At 50.8% G+C, this 15,580-nt stretch overlaps 1 protein-coding gene across 1 annotated transcript; it reads left to right on the plus strand.

The window, feature by feature from the left end:
* Positions 1–6,436: 6,436 nt before the first annotated feature.
* On the plus strand, positions 6,437–6,952 carry ASCL2 (achaete-scute family bHLH transcription factor 2). The gene has a single exon (XM_075501458.1). The coding sequence runs from the start codon at positions 6,437–6,439 to the stop codon at positions 6,950–6,952; it is 516 nt and encodes a 171-aa protein (XP_075357573.1).
* Positions 6,953–15,580: the final 8,628 nt, after the last annotated feature.

Genomic DNA, 15,580 nt, shown 5'->3' on the forward strand with positions numbered 1-15,580 from the left:
GACCACCAAAGGGGCGTGGGTATAAAGGCAGCAGGGTTGGTCCACAGGTGGAGTTACAGGTTAAATCTGGAAGGGTTGCAAGAAGGTATGAAGCAAAGCTCTGTGTGTAAAACCAGCTACAGAAGCCCGACCAAGAGCGACGGAGAGCTAGAAGCAAGGGTGCAGCCGTGGTGCACACCATGAGCACACCTGGAACCTGTTTACAGCAAGGGACATGAGAAAAACCATGCAGCCCATCTTCGTCTTCCCCTAAACCCCAGTTTCCTTCCCCAACCCCAAACGCACGCTACTGGAGACCTGTGCAAAGGCACATCTCACACTAGAGGTCCCCACAGGCCAGCAGAAACCCTTCTGAAGGGAATAGATGAGCAGTTCCCTTCCCAGCTCCACAAAGGTCTCCTCTGTCCGTACAGGAGCCTCGCACCTCACTGCAGGACCACCTGAGAGGTCACAAAATCATCTACACCGCTTGGAAGTGCTCCTAGTCTCTCCACAAAAGATGCTCTACCTCCTTTTGTCTCCAGCCATAAAAACAGGCGCCTTCACTGCCTCACCAAGCTCTCAAAGCACGTCTGTAACTTCAAACAGCTGGGTTTAAACAGATGTTTCCTCTGGTTTGGTTGTGAATGCCTATTCCTGGTAGTTTGCCGATGTCCTCTGATGCTTCAGATGCTTCTCCCACTGCCAGTGCTCGGCGCTCTGCCTTTGTGCCTGCTGCCTCGATTACCTGCTCCAGCACTGCACTGGATTTGGGGGCAGAGGCATTTTCTGCTGTTTCTCTTTCCTCCGTCTTACTCTTTACCCCATATAGGTATGGCTTGAAAGATGTCTCTTTGGGGCAGAAAATGTGAATTTCTAACATCAAAAAGTAATAAAGAGCAAAAGAAGTTACTCCCTCCCCCAAAAGAAAGTCAATTGTAGGAGCATTAGTAGACCTGGCGCATTAAGAGGTTGGGCTGCGATTGAAGGAAGCACATTCGGCACACGCAAGAGCATTACTGAAGTGAGAGCAGGGGGAGCATGCGTGCTTATCTTACCTGTGGCAGCCAAAAGGGGGTCTTTACAATACTTCACTTTCTCCAGGATTAAACTTCCTCTGGGTGCCACGTCACTGGTATACGCTTGCCTCAGCAGCTCCCTACCCAGGGAGCCCTGGTGAGAAGGAGGGTGTCCCCCCAGCCCCATCCCAGCAGGAAGAGAGGCAGGGCTGGAGGCACACTGGGGAACCATCCTCACAGCCAGTGTGCAAGCTGGACGGCAGCGTGGCTTTCTGGGCAAGAATCGGCCTCCTGCCCGCCCTGGCAGGTTTTATCAGTTGGTCCTCTTTGCAAGAACACAACTTATCGCTCCCAAACGTGGTGCAAAACCACAAGGTGACCACAGCTCCCGCCTGCGGCTTCCTCCCTTATCTCCGCTTATCAGCCGGAGCATGGAAAGAGGGTAGGGAGGCTGAAAATACCCCAGGGATCCCAGGTGCCCTCTTCCTCTAGCCTTGTGGCAGCTTGCAGCCTTCTGTTAGGCTGTGAAAATCCATACCGGCATCCTCAGCTGCACGGGCGTCGGAAGGAAGTGCCACCTCATCCAGAAGGAAAGGATTGATGTAAAAAAGGGAACAAAGCCAGATCATATTTTTTGCAGACCTAAAAACCTCCAATCCTCTTCCGAGCTGGAGGGAAAAACTGCCCACACTGTCAGATGGATGTCCTAAAAGAGCTGGGGGACTTGATGCATGGGGTGAACTTGGGAGACTAAACATAAATGGAGGAGAAGAGGCTGAATTCATGCTAGTGCTTTCTCACCGTCCACTTTTCTGGCTCTCTCTCCGACGGTGCAGCCACCAATGAAGCAACAGCAGCACCCCAGCCCCAGCTGCTTGAACTCCAGCCAGGCAGTAGGTAAGAGAAACCTCCCCCTTGGCTTTGGGGTGCTGCTACTCGTGCTCCCGTGAAAGGATGGGCTGGAGGCAGGGGAGAGGAGGTTGCCCTAGGAGGCAAAACTACACCCGTGTCCAGGCAGGACACATCTGTGACAGGTCCCTGCCACCTCTCAGGAGCCTCCTCCTTTACCAGCCCACACCACCGTTAGGGAAAATACCTCTCCTCCATGGTAGAAAATAGCTCCAAATGTGGCAGATTTACAAGTGTCACTGGCTCAGCCCATTCGGTCCCTCAGCTACTGCCCGTAACACGGCTATAGTCACCCTAGAGCTCGCTCGTAAATAAAACATGCCCATATCAAACCGCACCAAAGCTGTATGAATGACGGGAAGCCAGGGAGACCTCACACCCCACGCCTGCCTTCCCGGGCGCATCACAAGGATGCATTGTAAAGGCTGCTTAGCATTCATATAGCACATATAGTACAATCGAAGCTAAAATTCAACTTTTAAACCCGGGGCTGTCTCTTTTCAAGAAGGGAAGGACAGGAGAAAAGGGAGAGGTGCTGGGCTTTGCCAAGCTTCAGATGCACCATACAACTCCGCTGCGAATGGAAACAAGGCTGGCTGGAGGCTGCCTTGAAAGAAACAAAACTGGAGAGAAATCATAAAATCTCCAAGTAACTTTTTTATTTATTATTATTTCCAAAGTGTGTCTCAGAAATCCTCCAGTGATTCCCAGGCATTTTGAAATTAATTGCAGGTGAGCAAAAAATGTGTCAGAAGAGTTATTAAAAAAAGTTCATCAAGCCCAAGAAAGATTACATTTGGAAAGAGCATAAGCTGAAGACAGGGAGTTCCCTTCAAAGAATAAACTCAAATAAACTTTCTCCCCCAAAAGTGAAACAAGTGTACTCATAGCTCTAAACCACACCCCCCCAATTAAACTAAATTCTTTTTTCTTTTCCACATGGTATCTAATGGCAAACCATAACTGCCTGGGAGCCAGCTGTGCTGGTGATAGACCTAAAGACACAACTCTAGCCCTGCTCCCAGCAAAACCAGTGTGAGCAGAGCCCAGCCTGGCAAGCAAGGATTCACCTGTTCACCAGAGAGAATGGGGCTGCTTGACTGCCCCCCGCCATTTATTTCTGTCATTTGCTCTCTCAAGCCTTATCACAAAGGGACCTCTATTGCTTTCCACTGAGGTCCAGAAAGTTTTGGCAAAAAACTTTCTCAGAAGCTCACGTCAGCTGCCCGTAACGCACAGGTCATGGTGGGACTCACCCAGCGCCTCGTCTGCCGTGTTCCCACCGACACACGTGCCAACTCAGGTGGCAGCGTTTTGCCCTCACCTTTGGCAGACGCAAGAAATAACATGTAGCGTCAGGGTTTGGAGGCCCTTCACGGCAGAGTTACCCTCTCTCCGAGCAGAGTTCGCCCACCTTGCACCACGCTGGCCGAAGCCACGCAGGGCTGTGAGGTGTCCACACCAACCATGCATTTATCACTTTTGCCTTACCTGTGCCAGGAGAGGAGCATTTCCTCTCCCCGCCCTCTGGGGATGGGTAGCACATCGCTGGATGCTCTCTCTCCCCAGATTACGATCAGGAAGTTGATTGTGAACACAGACGGTGTTTAATGATGTCTTGTTCTACTGGATCTTACATAGTCATTACCTTTATAAAGAGATTTCAAATAAGATTACATTTCTCAGAGTAGAGATATACCTACCTCCCTTCAGACTATCAGGAAACCAGCTGTATTGTTAAGAAAGCGTAAGCAGTTGCTTTGTGCTGCGCTCAGGCCCAGACCCGACAGCCACATCTGGCTGGAAACACACGTCGCGATCAGAAGCCCCGAAGCCAATTTGGATAAGTTAAGTTAGTTACCGAGCTGAGCGCGGAATCACTGGGGCTGGAGGCTGCACGCTCTCCCTTGAGACTGGATTTACTGATGTTTGAACTGTGTTATTAATGAAAGAAAAATCCCTGTAGTTATTTTTGCATGATAAAAATCCAGTTATTACTCTTGAGCGTGGCTCTTCGATACAGAAGGTTTTCTCTTGAAAAGCTTCAAAGACAGCAGCTTCCTCTTTCCTGTGAGAAAGGCTTGCATCAGAAATTAAAGATGGGGTAATAAAAGAACATCGATATTACTTCATTGCAGTAATGCCCTTTCTGCCTAAGCCGCTATTGCTAGTGAGCACAAGGGAAGCCCCCTGAGCCTGCCAAGACAGCTTTGCAGGTGCTGAAGACAAGCCCCAATATTACATGGCTTGGGCTGAGGAAGTGATCCTGTGACTGCTCGTGCACACAAGCACGTTTATACGCACAAGCAGCTCCCCTGCGCTTCCCAGGAACCCACCAGGCAAAACGCTCCTGCCTGCGCCGCACACCACGAGCCGCTCCGCTTGGGCCAAACCCTTCAGAAGAGCCGTGCAGCTGCTCACCATTTTTCCCCCAGGTCTACGGCACAGCCAAGAACGTCTCGAAAGCCACTGAATTTGGGTGCTAAGCCTGATGGGTGCTTGAGTGGGATTACCAGAAATGTGAAGCACTCACAGGCCCCTTCCTGTCACTTCCAGGAATTTCAGTCCCGCTGCCTGTGATGCTGCAGCAGGGCTCGCTCCTTCAACCTGCTGCCATTGCAACCGATCCCCGGGAAAAATGTTTCTCTTCCAACATGGTGGAGCCTTGCTGCTCCTAAATACCCCACGCAGGTACAAAAAAGCCCCTTCCGTGTCACATCTAGAAATCATGGATGGCTCTTTGTATTACTGGTTTTGGCTTAGGTACACCCTAGGAGCAGCACCAGAGTGGTTCAGGCTAGCCAGGAGGATACAGATCCTTACTTTGATACCCGAATCGTGCTGCAGAGTCTCACTGGCACCTATCTGTGCGGTGACGGCTCTGCCGCAGGCACGCACACCTTCTTGCCACCAGGTTGTTGCCAGAGACACTGGCTTTGAGCATCTTCCTGAGAAGGGGTTATGCTCCCTGCCAAAAAATGAAGCCCCGTAACTGAACTGCCTGAAACCTCCCTGCCTGCACACCTCTGGGTGGAGGGAGACCCTGCAGAAGGCAATTAGCACTTCTCTAATTAACAGCTGCTGCAGACCCTCGAGTGGATGAGCACCCTCCACCTCCTGCCGACAGTCATGCCGAGGGGTTGCATGAGCACCAGCTTGGCAGCTGGCACAGGGGACAAGGCAGAAAGGGCCTGAGCCGACCCCACCGAAGCTAGTGAAAGGGTCTGTCAGAGATGTGTTAGCATCACGCCGGTTTGGTTTGGTTTGTTCTTTAGGGCTGGGTGGGAGCAAAGCCCCAAGGAGGGCACATCTTGCAAGCTGTGCTGAAGCCAAGAGCGGACCGCAGCCCCTGGGCAGTGGGCGCATGTAGCACCCCCTCCACCCACCCTGTTTATTTAGCAAAACACCGTGCAAGTGGTTTCTCACCACAAGCTCCTGGCATACCGAGAAGCAGCTCCTTTGTCCTCCTCATTAAATTCAGCTACCGAAATCACCTTACCCTGCTGCTCTTTCCCCCGGAGCTGGAAGCAAGGCTTGCTGGACGGACAGCCAAGCAGGGTTGCTTGCCACGGCAAAGGGAAGCCAGGGCGCAACCGCCGAGCCACAAAATCTTTGCATTTTTCTTCTCCTCTCCATGCCTTTATCCTTGAAACTCTCATTTAAGCCTGAAAAGTCGGCCTGCGGAGAACGGCCTTCGTAAGGTGACTCACGCAACTGCTATACATTTTTTTTTTTGTACATGTAACGAAGCAGGGTCCCGGTGCATCCCTTCGCTTTGCAAAACGAACGCCAACCGGCAGCCAGGTGCCCGCACCGCTCCGACGCCGGTGTTTGATGGCGGGGCTGCTTCCACTCGCCGCTCCGCGGGGAAAGCCCCGCGGGGGCAGCCGCGCTCCCGGCGCCGCCGCCGCCGCCTTCCCCGACTCTGTCACCCACGAGGTGCCCGGCTACGGGGGGAACGGCACGTCTGAAGGGACAGCACCGGGGCTGGCACCGCACCGGGAGCAGGGGGAGCCGGTGTGCGGGGGGGGGGGAGGGGGAGGCGGGGCGAGAATACCCATAAAAATTGAAGGAGAAGAACGTATCAAAAATAAAGAAATAAGCGGCGAGTAAAGGCGAAAGCTGCAAAGCGAGGGCAGGGCGCGCACCCCCGTTCCCGCGGGCGGGGCGGCCGCGGCGGGGCAGGGGGAAGCGGGGTTTGCCGGGGCTGGCGGCGCCACGCGCCGGGCGCGCGCGGGGGCGGGGGCGCGCGCGGGGGAGGGCGGGCGGGGGGCGCGGCGGCGGCGGCGGGCGCGCGTGGCGCGGCGTGCGCGGCGCGTGCGGCCGGCGGGGGCTCGCGAGCGGCGGCGCGTTGATAAGGGCCGTCCGGCGGCGGCGCCCGCCGCAGAGGCGCGGAGCGGCGGCGGGGACGAACGCCCCCGCGCTGCCCGCCCCTGTTCCTTTTCTGCCCTGCGAACTTAGCTCTTCCTTTTTTATAAAAAAAAATTTTTGGCGCGCTTTCCGCCAGCCGCCGCCGTGGCCGCCCGGCGATGAACGGCGGGGCCCTGCCGCCGCTGCCCCCCGCCGCCCCCCGCGGCCGCCGGCGGCCTGCCTCCCCCGAGCTGCTGCGCTGCAAGCGCCGCCTGGCCTTCGCCGCCCTGCCGGGCACCGGAGCGGCGGCGGCGGCCGCCGTGGCCCGTCGTAACGAGCGGGAGCGCAACCGCGTGCGGCTGGTCAACCTGGGCTTCGCCGCCCTCCGCCAGCACGTCCCGCACGGCGCCGCCAGCAAGAAGATGAGCAAGGTGGAGACCCTCCGCTCCGCCGTCGAGTACATCCGCGCCTTGCAGCGGCTCCTCGACGAGCACGACGCCGCCTTCCCCGACGGCCGCGGGCGGGCGGCCGTCGGGGAAGGCGGCGGCGGCGGCGGCTACTCCTCCGCTTCGCCCTCCTTCGCCTCCTCCGTGCCCGGCTCGCCTTGCTCCTCCGAGGAGAGCGGCTACGACGCGGCGCTCAGCCCCCAGGAGCGGGAGCTGCTGGACTTCACCAGCTGGCTCGGGAGCTACTGACCCGGCGGGAGGTGAGGGGGGAGCCGGAGGGGAGGGGGGTGCCGCTTCCCCCGGCGCTCGGGGGAGCGGGGCACGTACCCATCGGGGCTCTCTGCAAATCTCTCCGCAGCCGCGCTCAGCCTGCAGTACCTCAGCGCCCTCGCTCTCCGCAGCAGCCAGCACCCCCCCCAAAATACTCACACCACCACCCCCCCCTCCCCGGCGGGACCCCGCTGGCTGCTTTCCTCGCCGGGTTCACCCGTCGTCTTCGGGCTGCGGAAAGTGCAATGGTGTAAATGACTGGCGGGGCTCCGCTACCTGCTCCGGGGCAGCGGCTCCACCTGCCCTCCCGGAGCTGCCGACGGAGAGAGGAGGCCCGAGCGACCCCACTTCCCCCCACGGCTGCTTTCTGGTGTTGCTTTGGAGGGGTGGAAAAAAAGAAATTAAAAACACTTGATGCTTCCTTGTTTCTGGAGGGGGAGGGAATTTTTTATCATCTCAGATTCTATTTTATATGTAACTTGAACTGCCTATGGGAACACTGGTGTATGAAGACTTATTTTTGTACAAGAAACCTTAGAGAAAAAGGGTGAGGCCATGGGTCTATTTTTAGCAAGTCCTATTCCCTTATTCTTGAACACTGCCAGCTACAATGTTTTGGGAACATACACAGTTTAGATAAAAAGGTTTGTGTTTTTTATTTTTCTCTCCAAACACTTTAGTAAAAGGCTGTAAAGTTATGTTTTATCTTAATACGGTGTCCGAGTTTGCCTGGTGTGAAGGTCCACTTCTCTGAAAACTGAAGTTTTTTTTTTTTTAAAAAAAATGTATTGAAGGCATTTTTGTATGCACTTGCTAGGATTTCTTAAGTTGTACATATGCAGTTTTTAAAAGAGTATCATATTTTATGTAAATTGACTTTATAAATAAAAATCTATTTATAAATGGCTTCGGGGCTGTAAGATGCATGTGTTTGCCAGAAATGCCCAAGGTAACTTCTGCCCGAGGAGGTGGGAGAGGGGAGTAACAAGTGATAGAGCAGGGAGGCAGTTCTCCTAGACCAGGTTTCATGTGCAGAAGGGAATAAGGCACAGCACAGCACAACCTTGGGGCTTGCTTTTTTTTTCCCCATTCAAGTTTCATGAACTCAGCACTTGGTGCAAGTACTGCAGAGATGATGTACGAGGACATGCAGAGGTGTGTAGAGACAGGGCAGGTTCAGTGCTGATAACTCCTTTCCAGGGCGTGCAGAAGGTGCTGCAGGCTGTGCCGCCCTTGCCTACAGTGATGGGAGAGTCAGGGGATGGTAAGGAGGGAGCAGGTATCTGAAGTTTGTTTATCCTGGCAGCTACTCTCAGGAGTTAAGTTGGTGTTCCTTTATTCAGGGGACCTGCATCTTTGAGAACAGTGATGTCATTTAAGACCCACATGTTAACAACAGTGCCCCACTCTGACCAACTCAACTTCAGCTGCATGTACATATACTTTATCTAAAGGCAATAAGCAAACATGAATTGCCCCTTAGAAACTATTGTCAGAGACTCCTAAGCGCTGTCCATTACTTTTGGGCTCATGCTGAAGACCTGCTTCAGTGGAGGTGAGCCAGAGCTGAGATGGATTGCTGTGAAACAAAAGACAGTGATGATGGCATGAAAAACTACAGCAGAGGCTGTAACTTCCCTTAAGTAGCTCTAGTGAATATTACTAGTCAAATGGAGCAAAATGGGCTGGCCTATAGAATATGCTGAGCGAACACAAAGCAGAAAGGGTTATTAAAATTGACCTACTTTGCAGGGACTGTGTGTATAATCTCTCTGCTGTGTTAGTACTGGGAAGGTAGACATTTTCAGGAGTATGATCACTCAGCAGTCCCAAATTCAGTAATTGCAGCAGGTGCTCTGTAATCCAGATCTATAGTATTATTCCACATACATGATTCCATTTGAAGAGCAAAAACAACCCCTGGGAAAATGCAGGCTCTAGCAGCAAGTACTACTTAGGAGCCTGCAAGCAAGAGCAATAGTTATTGTGCTTCAAATTCATTCCCCAATCAAAGTTGCTCTAATAAACATGCTCTTTGAAAGGCCCTGGGAATTGAAGTGCTTAATAAATTGCTTGCAAAGGTTTTGCCCTGTATGGTTCTTCAGCAGCCCCACAGGTAGGAGTGAGAGCTGTGAGCTGACCTGGGTGTTAAGTCTTCTGCTACACTTGGCAGCAGCAGATGGAGCTGGTGGGTTGGGGGGGTAACACGGTACCTTTCCCCAGTGGGGGTTTAGGGGCTTCATCCTCACAGACGACCTCCAAAAATTCAGTCTGGCATAAACCCATGCAGGTTACCACATACCTATTCTCAGCCTAAAACAACAGCATGCCATCTTTTCCAAGCAATTTAGAAAAATCGGGACTGCTGTGTTTATCTGCACAAGTGTCCCATTATGGCAGAATGCATTTGTTTAGAGAGTTTTACTACTGCTTGGCAGGATGTTTGCTTTCCTTCCTTAGGAGCACTGATCATTTTTGTATTTCCAAAAGCAATATTTAGCTCTCAGTCCAGTAACTCCCAGCATTGGTTCGTTGGATCACCCAAGATACTGTTGCAGCAACATTAAAGCAGCATCAACTGTAACTGTATTGGCAAGAAATTAGCTGTGAACAATTTTCACTTAAGCAATATTAATATTAGGGAAAAAGAGCTTAGTCAGCATCATAGGTTACCTTAAAACTTTCAGCCAGTGTTTCAGTAGAAACTAAATAGGGGGAAATCAGGAATATACAAGTCACTCTGAAAAAATACCAAAGTGGTCATGAGCCTTCCAAACACTTGAGGGAAAAGAGGGTGCAGGGAAAAGGATGTATGCCTGTTTTAGAAACAGAAGATGGACAGAGAGTCTTCTTTCCCCAACCATGATGACCACAAGTCACTAGCAGATTCTCAGATCAAGCTTCTAAAGAGGCTACACCAGAGAGAAGGGTATTGAATCATTCTGCCCTTTTAAGAAAGCATTAGGGAGGATGCAAGGTAGGTTCTTTGGCAGCTGCAGAGACAGTAGATACCTTCAGCCAGCCCAGCTACTCCTGTTCTCTTCAACTGCAGCCACCTGAAGACTGCTTGGACCAAGCTGAGAAGATTCTCAACTATAAAAGCTCACACCTAGACCTCTCTGCTCCATTTATGCAAAAGTGCCAGAGCAAAGACTTGGAGATGAAAGCCGTCTGACCACGAGAGTCACCTGTAAGCAGCAAGAGTAACACCAGATCTGCCTTCTCAGCCAGGTGCTTCCCCTGCCTGGAGTAGCCACCTCCATGTGACAGTGGGACTTTCAGTGTCCATCAATCAAGGGCTGCTGTGAGGGCTTCCAGGAAGCCTGGGTGCCTGCCTAAACTGCTATCCAAAACACTTGTGGCAGGGATGGGGAATGTCTCTGATAAGCACATCATTTCTCTTCAGATGTATAACTAGAAATTCAGTGCCTAAAATGGAAACTCCAGCTCCCCAGGAAGACACAAACCAGCCCTAAGTACAGGGCTGCCAAAGAGTCAGATTCAGGCAGAAGAAATATGCTGAGGAATTCTGAGAATTAAGCAAAAAAAGAAAAAAGAAAAAAGCTGCAGCAAGCCAAGGGCACCAGGAGGCACAGGCTTGTCAATGTGCAGCTACAAAACACAGTTCTGTAAACCTCTCATATCTACATCCACTGACAGGTTCCCATTTTCCTGTGCAGCATTTCACAGGTCACAGACATGTCTAATGAAGCAGAAAAAAGTTGCAGGATGGCATCAGGATTAGTTGCCCCCCTCCCTGGGCTGAAAGAATCCTTCAATTTTCAACCACATTCCCGTCCTTTGGCATTTTGAGTTGCTCAGGCTGAAGCTTTTCTTGTTACCCAAAGCACATAAAGCCCAGCACATGGTAAAAATAGTTCCTTGCAATGAACCATGCATTATTGCACTGTAGTGTTTAATGTAGCGAGGAGCTGTCACCCCTCATGGGCAACCTCAGGTTCAGCTCCATGGCTACACTCCTTCCAAATTTCTTCACATGTTATTAAAAAAGTAATTTTATAGGAAAGGGCTATGCATTCTGCTTGAAGGCTTGCACACCATGAGAAGCGCTGGGAAGCCGGCGCGAGGGTACTCTGCATCATCTCCACGGCAGGATGGCATTGCTGGTCCTTCTTGCAGGGCAAGTGGCTACAGCAGAGCCCCAGCACTGCAGGGGTCTCCAGGAGATCCCCGCCTCAGAGCATATTAAGAGATAAGAGTCCAATGGAAGAGGGCTTTCTCCTGTTCTTACCCCCACATGATATCACCAGCAAATACCAGCTTTACCACAGATCCTCCTGCAGAGAACAGCCAATGGTTGGTTTCAATTTATAACTCACTTTTACATTAACACCTCATAAAGATCTTGTTACAGACCAAGCGCAGCAGGCAGCAAGGCGAGCTTCTGCATATCAGCTTCTGCCTCCCCTCCCATCTGCGGGAAGCAGCCGCCAGGAAAATAACTTGTCTTGCCAGCCTTTGGTCTGCGTACCAAGGCTTTTTGCCTGCCATGGTTTGTGGGCAGACGGCTGTGTGCTAAGACTAGTCCCGAGGTCATTTCACTCTTTTCATGCAGGTCACAGAATAGCCAGTTAACAGTAACAATTTTCAGTCATTTCTTATCTGGATTGGATGTGGGCCAGGAGCCTGGGAGTGTGCATAGTTAAGAGAGAAGGGCAGCCCCTTACACAGTCAACGGCAGGCAGAGCTGGCCTGGCTTTGCCCAGTTTGGGCGTCAGCCAAGAAGGGTTCGGTTTTCTTCCCAGAAACTACCATCAATGAAGCATTAGCCAAAGGTATACCTGGGAGTAATGGAACTAACAATATTAAAGCAGCACCAGCTGTAATCACAAGTTAATACGGCACCCTTAAGAGGCTATCAGGCAGTGTAACAAATGACTTAAAATCCTGTGGACACCATGAACCCCCAGCTCCTTTTGAGCTCTGTGCATGCCCTGGCACACATGAACAGAGGAGCTCTGCCAGGTGCTTTCAGAGCATCCCTTGGGACCTCACCACAGGTCTTCTCAAGCCGGTCCCTGGGGCTTCCTCTTTGGAGAAATGAGTGGATGCTCCTGTAGCTGAGTCTGAGGACATTGAGAAGTTTTACACTTACCAGTGCTCAGTCTTTTTATTGTATTCAAGTAATTTCTTCCATCCATTATTTTCCCATAATAAAGATCTACTGAGGAAGAGGCTAAAGCTAGTACAAGAATGGGAGAAGTGGCATAGCTAAGGCACTTCCCAGTAAGAGGGGCTGCTTTGCACCTCTGCTCTCACCATCATCAAGAGGGAAAATTGAAGGGGAGCATCAGCATCCTTAGCTTAGGGAAAGTATGGCAAAAACATCAGAGACGGGGATTTCTGCTGTATTTTAAATGGAGATTCTCCCCTGTTCTTGAGAGCCTACAATCAGACAGAGATCATTGTTCAGATCAGGATGAATAAATCCTCATTTTCTGCAGAGTGCTGCCTGCCCCCTCACTCCTGTTGTCACCTCTTTTTTGTCCCAGGGCACAAAAAGGCGGAAAAAGAATAAGTGAAGTGACCCACACAAGTCCTAGCATGGCTGTGCTACATACAGGTGAGGCAGGAGAGAGATCCTCAGAGAAACCCCAGCCAGCTGGTAGGCTCCAACAACAGCATCCACACACAATGAGCAGAAAAAAACCAAGACAAGACAGACATTTAATATCTGCCCAAGTTATCAGTGTTTTACAACAGAGGAGAAATAAACAGTCATGTAGAAGAACATGGAAATGAAAAGGAGAAACAAGTGCAAATAGTGGTCAGCAGTGGAAGGCAAGGCGCATTAAATCAGAGCAAGAAGCACAGAGAAATGACTTCAAGTATTAGGTTGTGACACCCCCCCCCCCCCAACTCTATACATGCTTCTATTTATGGGTAGATGTTAGTAAGATCAGAGGCATAAAAAGCAGAAAAGGAGAAACTTCTGGTAAGACAATTGTTTGGCTGCAGGGACCAAGGCAACACTTCAAGCTTTGACCTACAAGCATCCACCTTGCTGCTGGAAAAGCCTCAGTTCTCTCCCCTCTTGATCTCCTTTCATCTCCTGGCCTCAGCCCCACCACTTAAAGCCTGCAGTACAATAGTTATCCAGTCACCAGACCCAGTAAATTGTGCTTGCTTTTTAAGTTGTTTGTTTTTGTTTTTTAAAGGCAAAGAAAAAACAACAGAGAGGCATGATAGCCCCGAGGGGAATTTTCTGTTAAAGTCACTGCCAAAAGAATGACCAATTTGTAAGTGAAATGTTGACACTTTTATAACACAGCAAATATCTTTCCCTTGAGTGAAGCACTTCAAGACTTTTTTAAAAAAAAGATAAATTTTGTCAGGATATTAAATACTAGGAGGAAGTGTTGCAACACTGTAACACATTTTCCCTTTCTCTCTGTTTCCCACTTTCACACACACAATTCCTTCAAGACTCCACAAAGGAGCCACAGTCCCTTCAGCAGACCCATACACAGAAGGAGCAGGTGAAACCCACTGGGTAAATAAAAATCTAGTTTAGAAGTATTAGTAAATACCATCATCCTCTTACCAGCACAGTACTTGCAAAGCCCTCCTCGCAGGCGGCTGGCTCCCACATCCCTGGCACCAGCCTGCCTTCAGCATGGGCTTGCTTTTATCAAAGGGAAGCCAACTGGTGCCAGTGGAAGTGGCTGCTCCCCTCCGTGAAGCACCTGCGCACGATTCCCTGCCGAGGGGGCTCTGCACCGGCCAGCCGGCCCCATCATTGCTTCTCCTTGCCCGGGAGACGCCTGGCACCAGAGGGCAATGGAGAGGGCAATGGAGAGGGCGAAACGTGCTTTAGGCAGCTTGAAGTTTGCAGCCCACACTATATTTGGGTCTGATTTGAATGGAGGCAAGGATGGGGACCCGGTCTGTGTGCACCCCAGCACAGCTCTGCACCGTGTCCTCACCTGATTCCCCCAAAACCCCTCTCCAGCAGCCCGGATGACCATCCCACAGGCTGCATCCCTGCGTGCTGCACGGACCTGGGATGCTGCTGAGATAGTTTATACCCTTCAGTCTTTGGTCTTGCTAGAGGACAGCTAGTAAAGAGAGGTGAGAGCAGAGAGGCTTTTGAAGTGGGGAGACCACAAAGCTCATTTAGGATTCATACACCACCAAAAAAACCCCAACCACCAGACAGTAATAACTTCAAACCAGGGCTGACTGGAGTTGAAAACAGCGACGTACTGGCAGAAAAACTAGTGCCTAAGCCAAGTTCAGACGTGGTGTAAGCTGAATTTGACTCTGTTTATGATGCTGAAGAGAGCTAATGGTTGCCAGCAGGCAAGTCTTGCCATTAGAGAAGCACACAACTTGTTAAAGGGACCTCTGAGTACTCTTTCAGGCCCAGCAGAAATCATAACCAACCCCCTCTGTGCAGCCAAACCTGCTGGAGAAAGCAAGGACTGTGTCCCTGTCTTGCACATCCCACGGCTGGTTGGGCCTGAGCTACATGAACAGGACCCTTGGTGGGATCTGGGGTATAAGACAGGGGCTGCACTTGGTGTGCACATGGCAGAAATAACCCAGAGCTGGACAAGGAGCAGAGAACAAGGGCTTCTTGGGCTGCTGGGGACACAGGCTAGGGCAGGAGGTGAGGCAGGCTGCCTGCAAGTTGTTTTCTTCTGCTGCATTTGGGGGGACAGGACTGGGGACTGTTTTCCTTGTGAGTGAACCAAACGGCCACCCGCGTTGTGCTGCCGCCTTCCCATCCCAACTTCTCACCACCATCAGCCTTGACCTGATGAAGTAGCTTCATCACTGTGTTGGTACACCATTGCACCACGGCATCTTTGTACAGGATACAATGACCAGGTCTTGTGGCTGCTCTCTTTAGCCACTGTGGAGGGCACTCGGTACAGAGACAGCAAGGAGCAGCTTAGGCATTGCTGAAGGATACAGCATAGGCTACTTCATCCTGCTAGAAAGCCACACGGCATGGCTGGATTAGCCCTGGCTCCGGAGCAAGTTTCTGCATAGCCGGGCAGTGGGTCGCGACGCACGCCTGCTTGAACACAAGCAATCTAAACAGCTGTATAGCGCTTTCCTAGCAAATTGTTATAAGCCAGAAGAGTTAAGATAAGTGCAAAGTAAATTTCTTGTGTTAATTTATCCGTGCCCATTTAGATTTGTTTTGTTCTATTTTAATAAGAGAAGTGAGTTGAGACTTCTGTTGGCGAGTTTAAATAATTCACTTCAAGCATTGCTTGTTAGCGTGCAACAAAGCAAGTAATGACCTTCCAACTAAGTTCTGAGCTGAGCATTATGGAAGCTATTAGTTTGCCAGAGCTGATTAAGTTATTTATTGAAAATAAACTAAGCGGGGGATTTGTTGCTGCTTTCTTTCCCCTGATAATTTATTGTCTGAATGGAGATTTTTTCCCATGTAGCTTTTTTTTTTTAGTAAAAAAGAATATGCAGTGAATAAGAAGCATTTTATAAGTGCAGCATTTGGGTTACAAAATTATTCATTTTGGGAGTTGTTTGGAGGGAACGACTTTTGATTCCAAAATGCTAAACATTTTATTGAAATCTCCAAGGTTCTGCATGGTCAAAATGTACAGCAGA

Source organism: Mycteria americana, chromosome 5 (genome assembly GCF_035582795.1).
Source record: "Mycteria americana isolate JAX WOST 10 ecotype Jacksonville Zoo and Gardens chromosome 5, USCA_MyAme_1.0, whole genome shotgun sequence".
Classification (NCBI taxonomy): Eukaryota; Metazoa; Chordata; class Aves; order Ciconiiformes; family Ciconiidae; genus Mycteria; species Mycteria americana.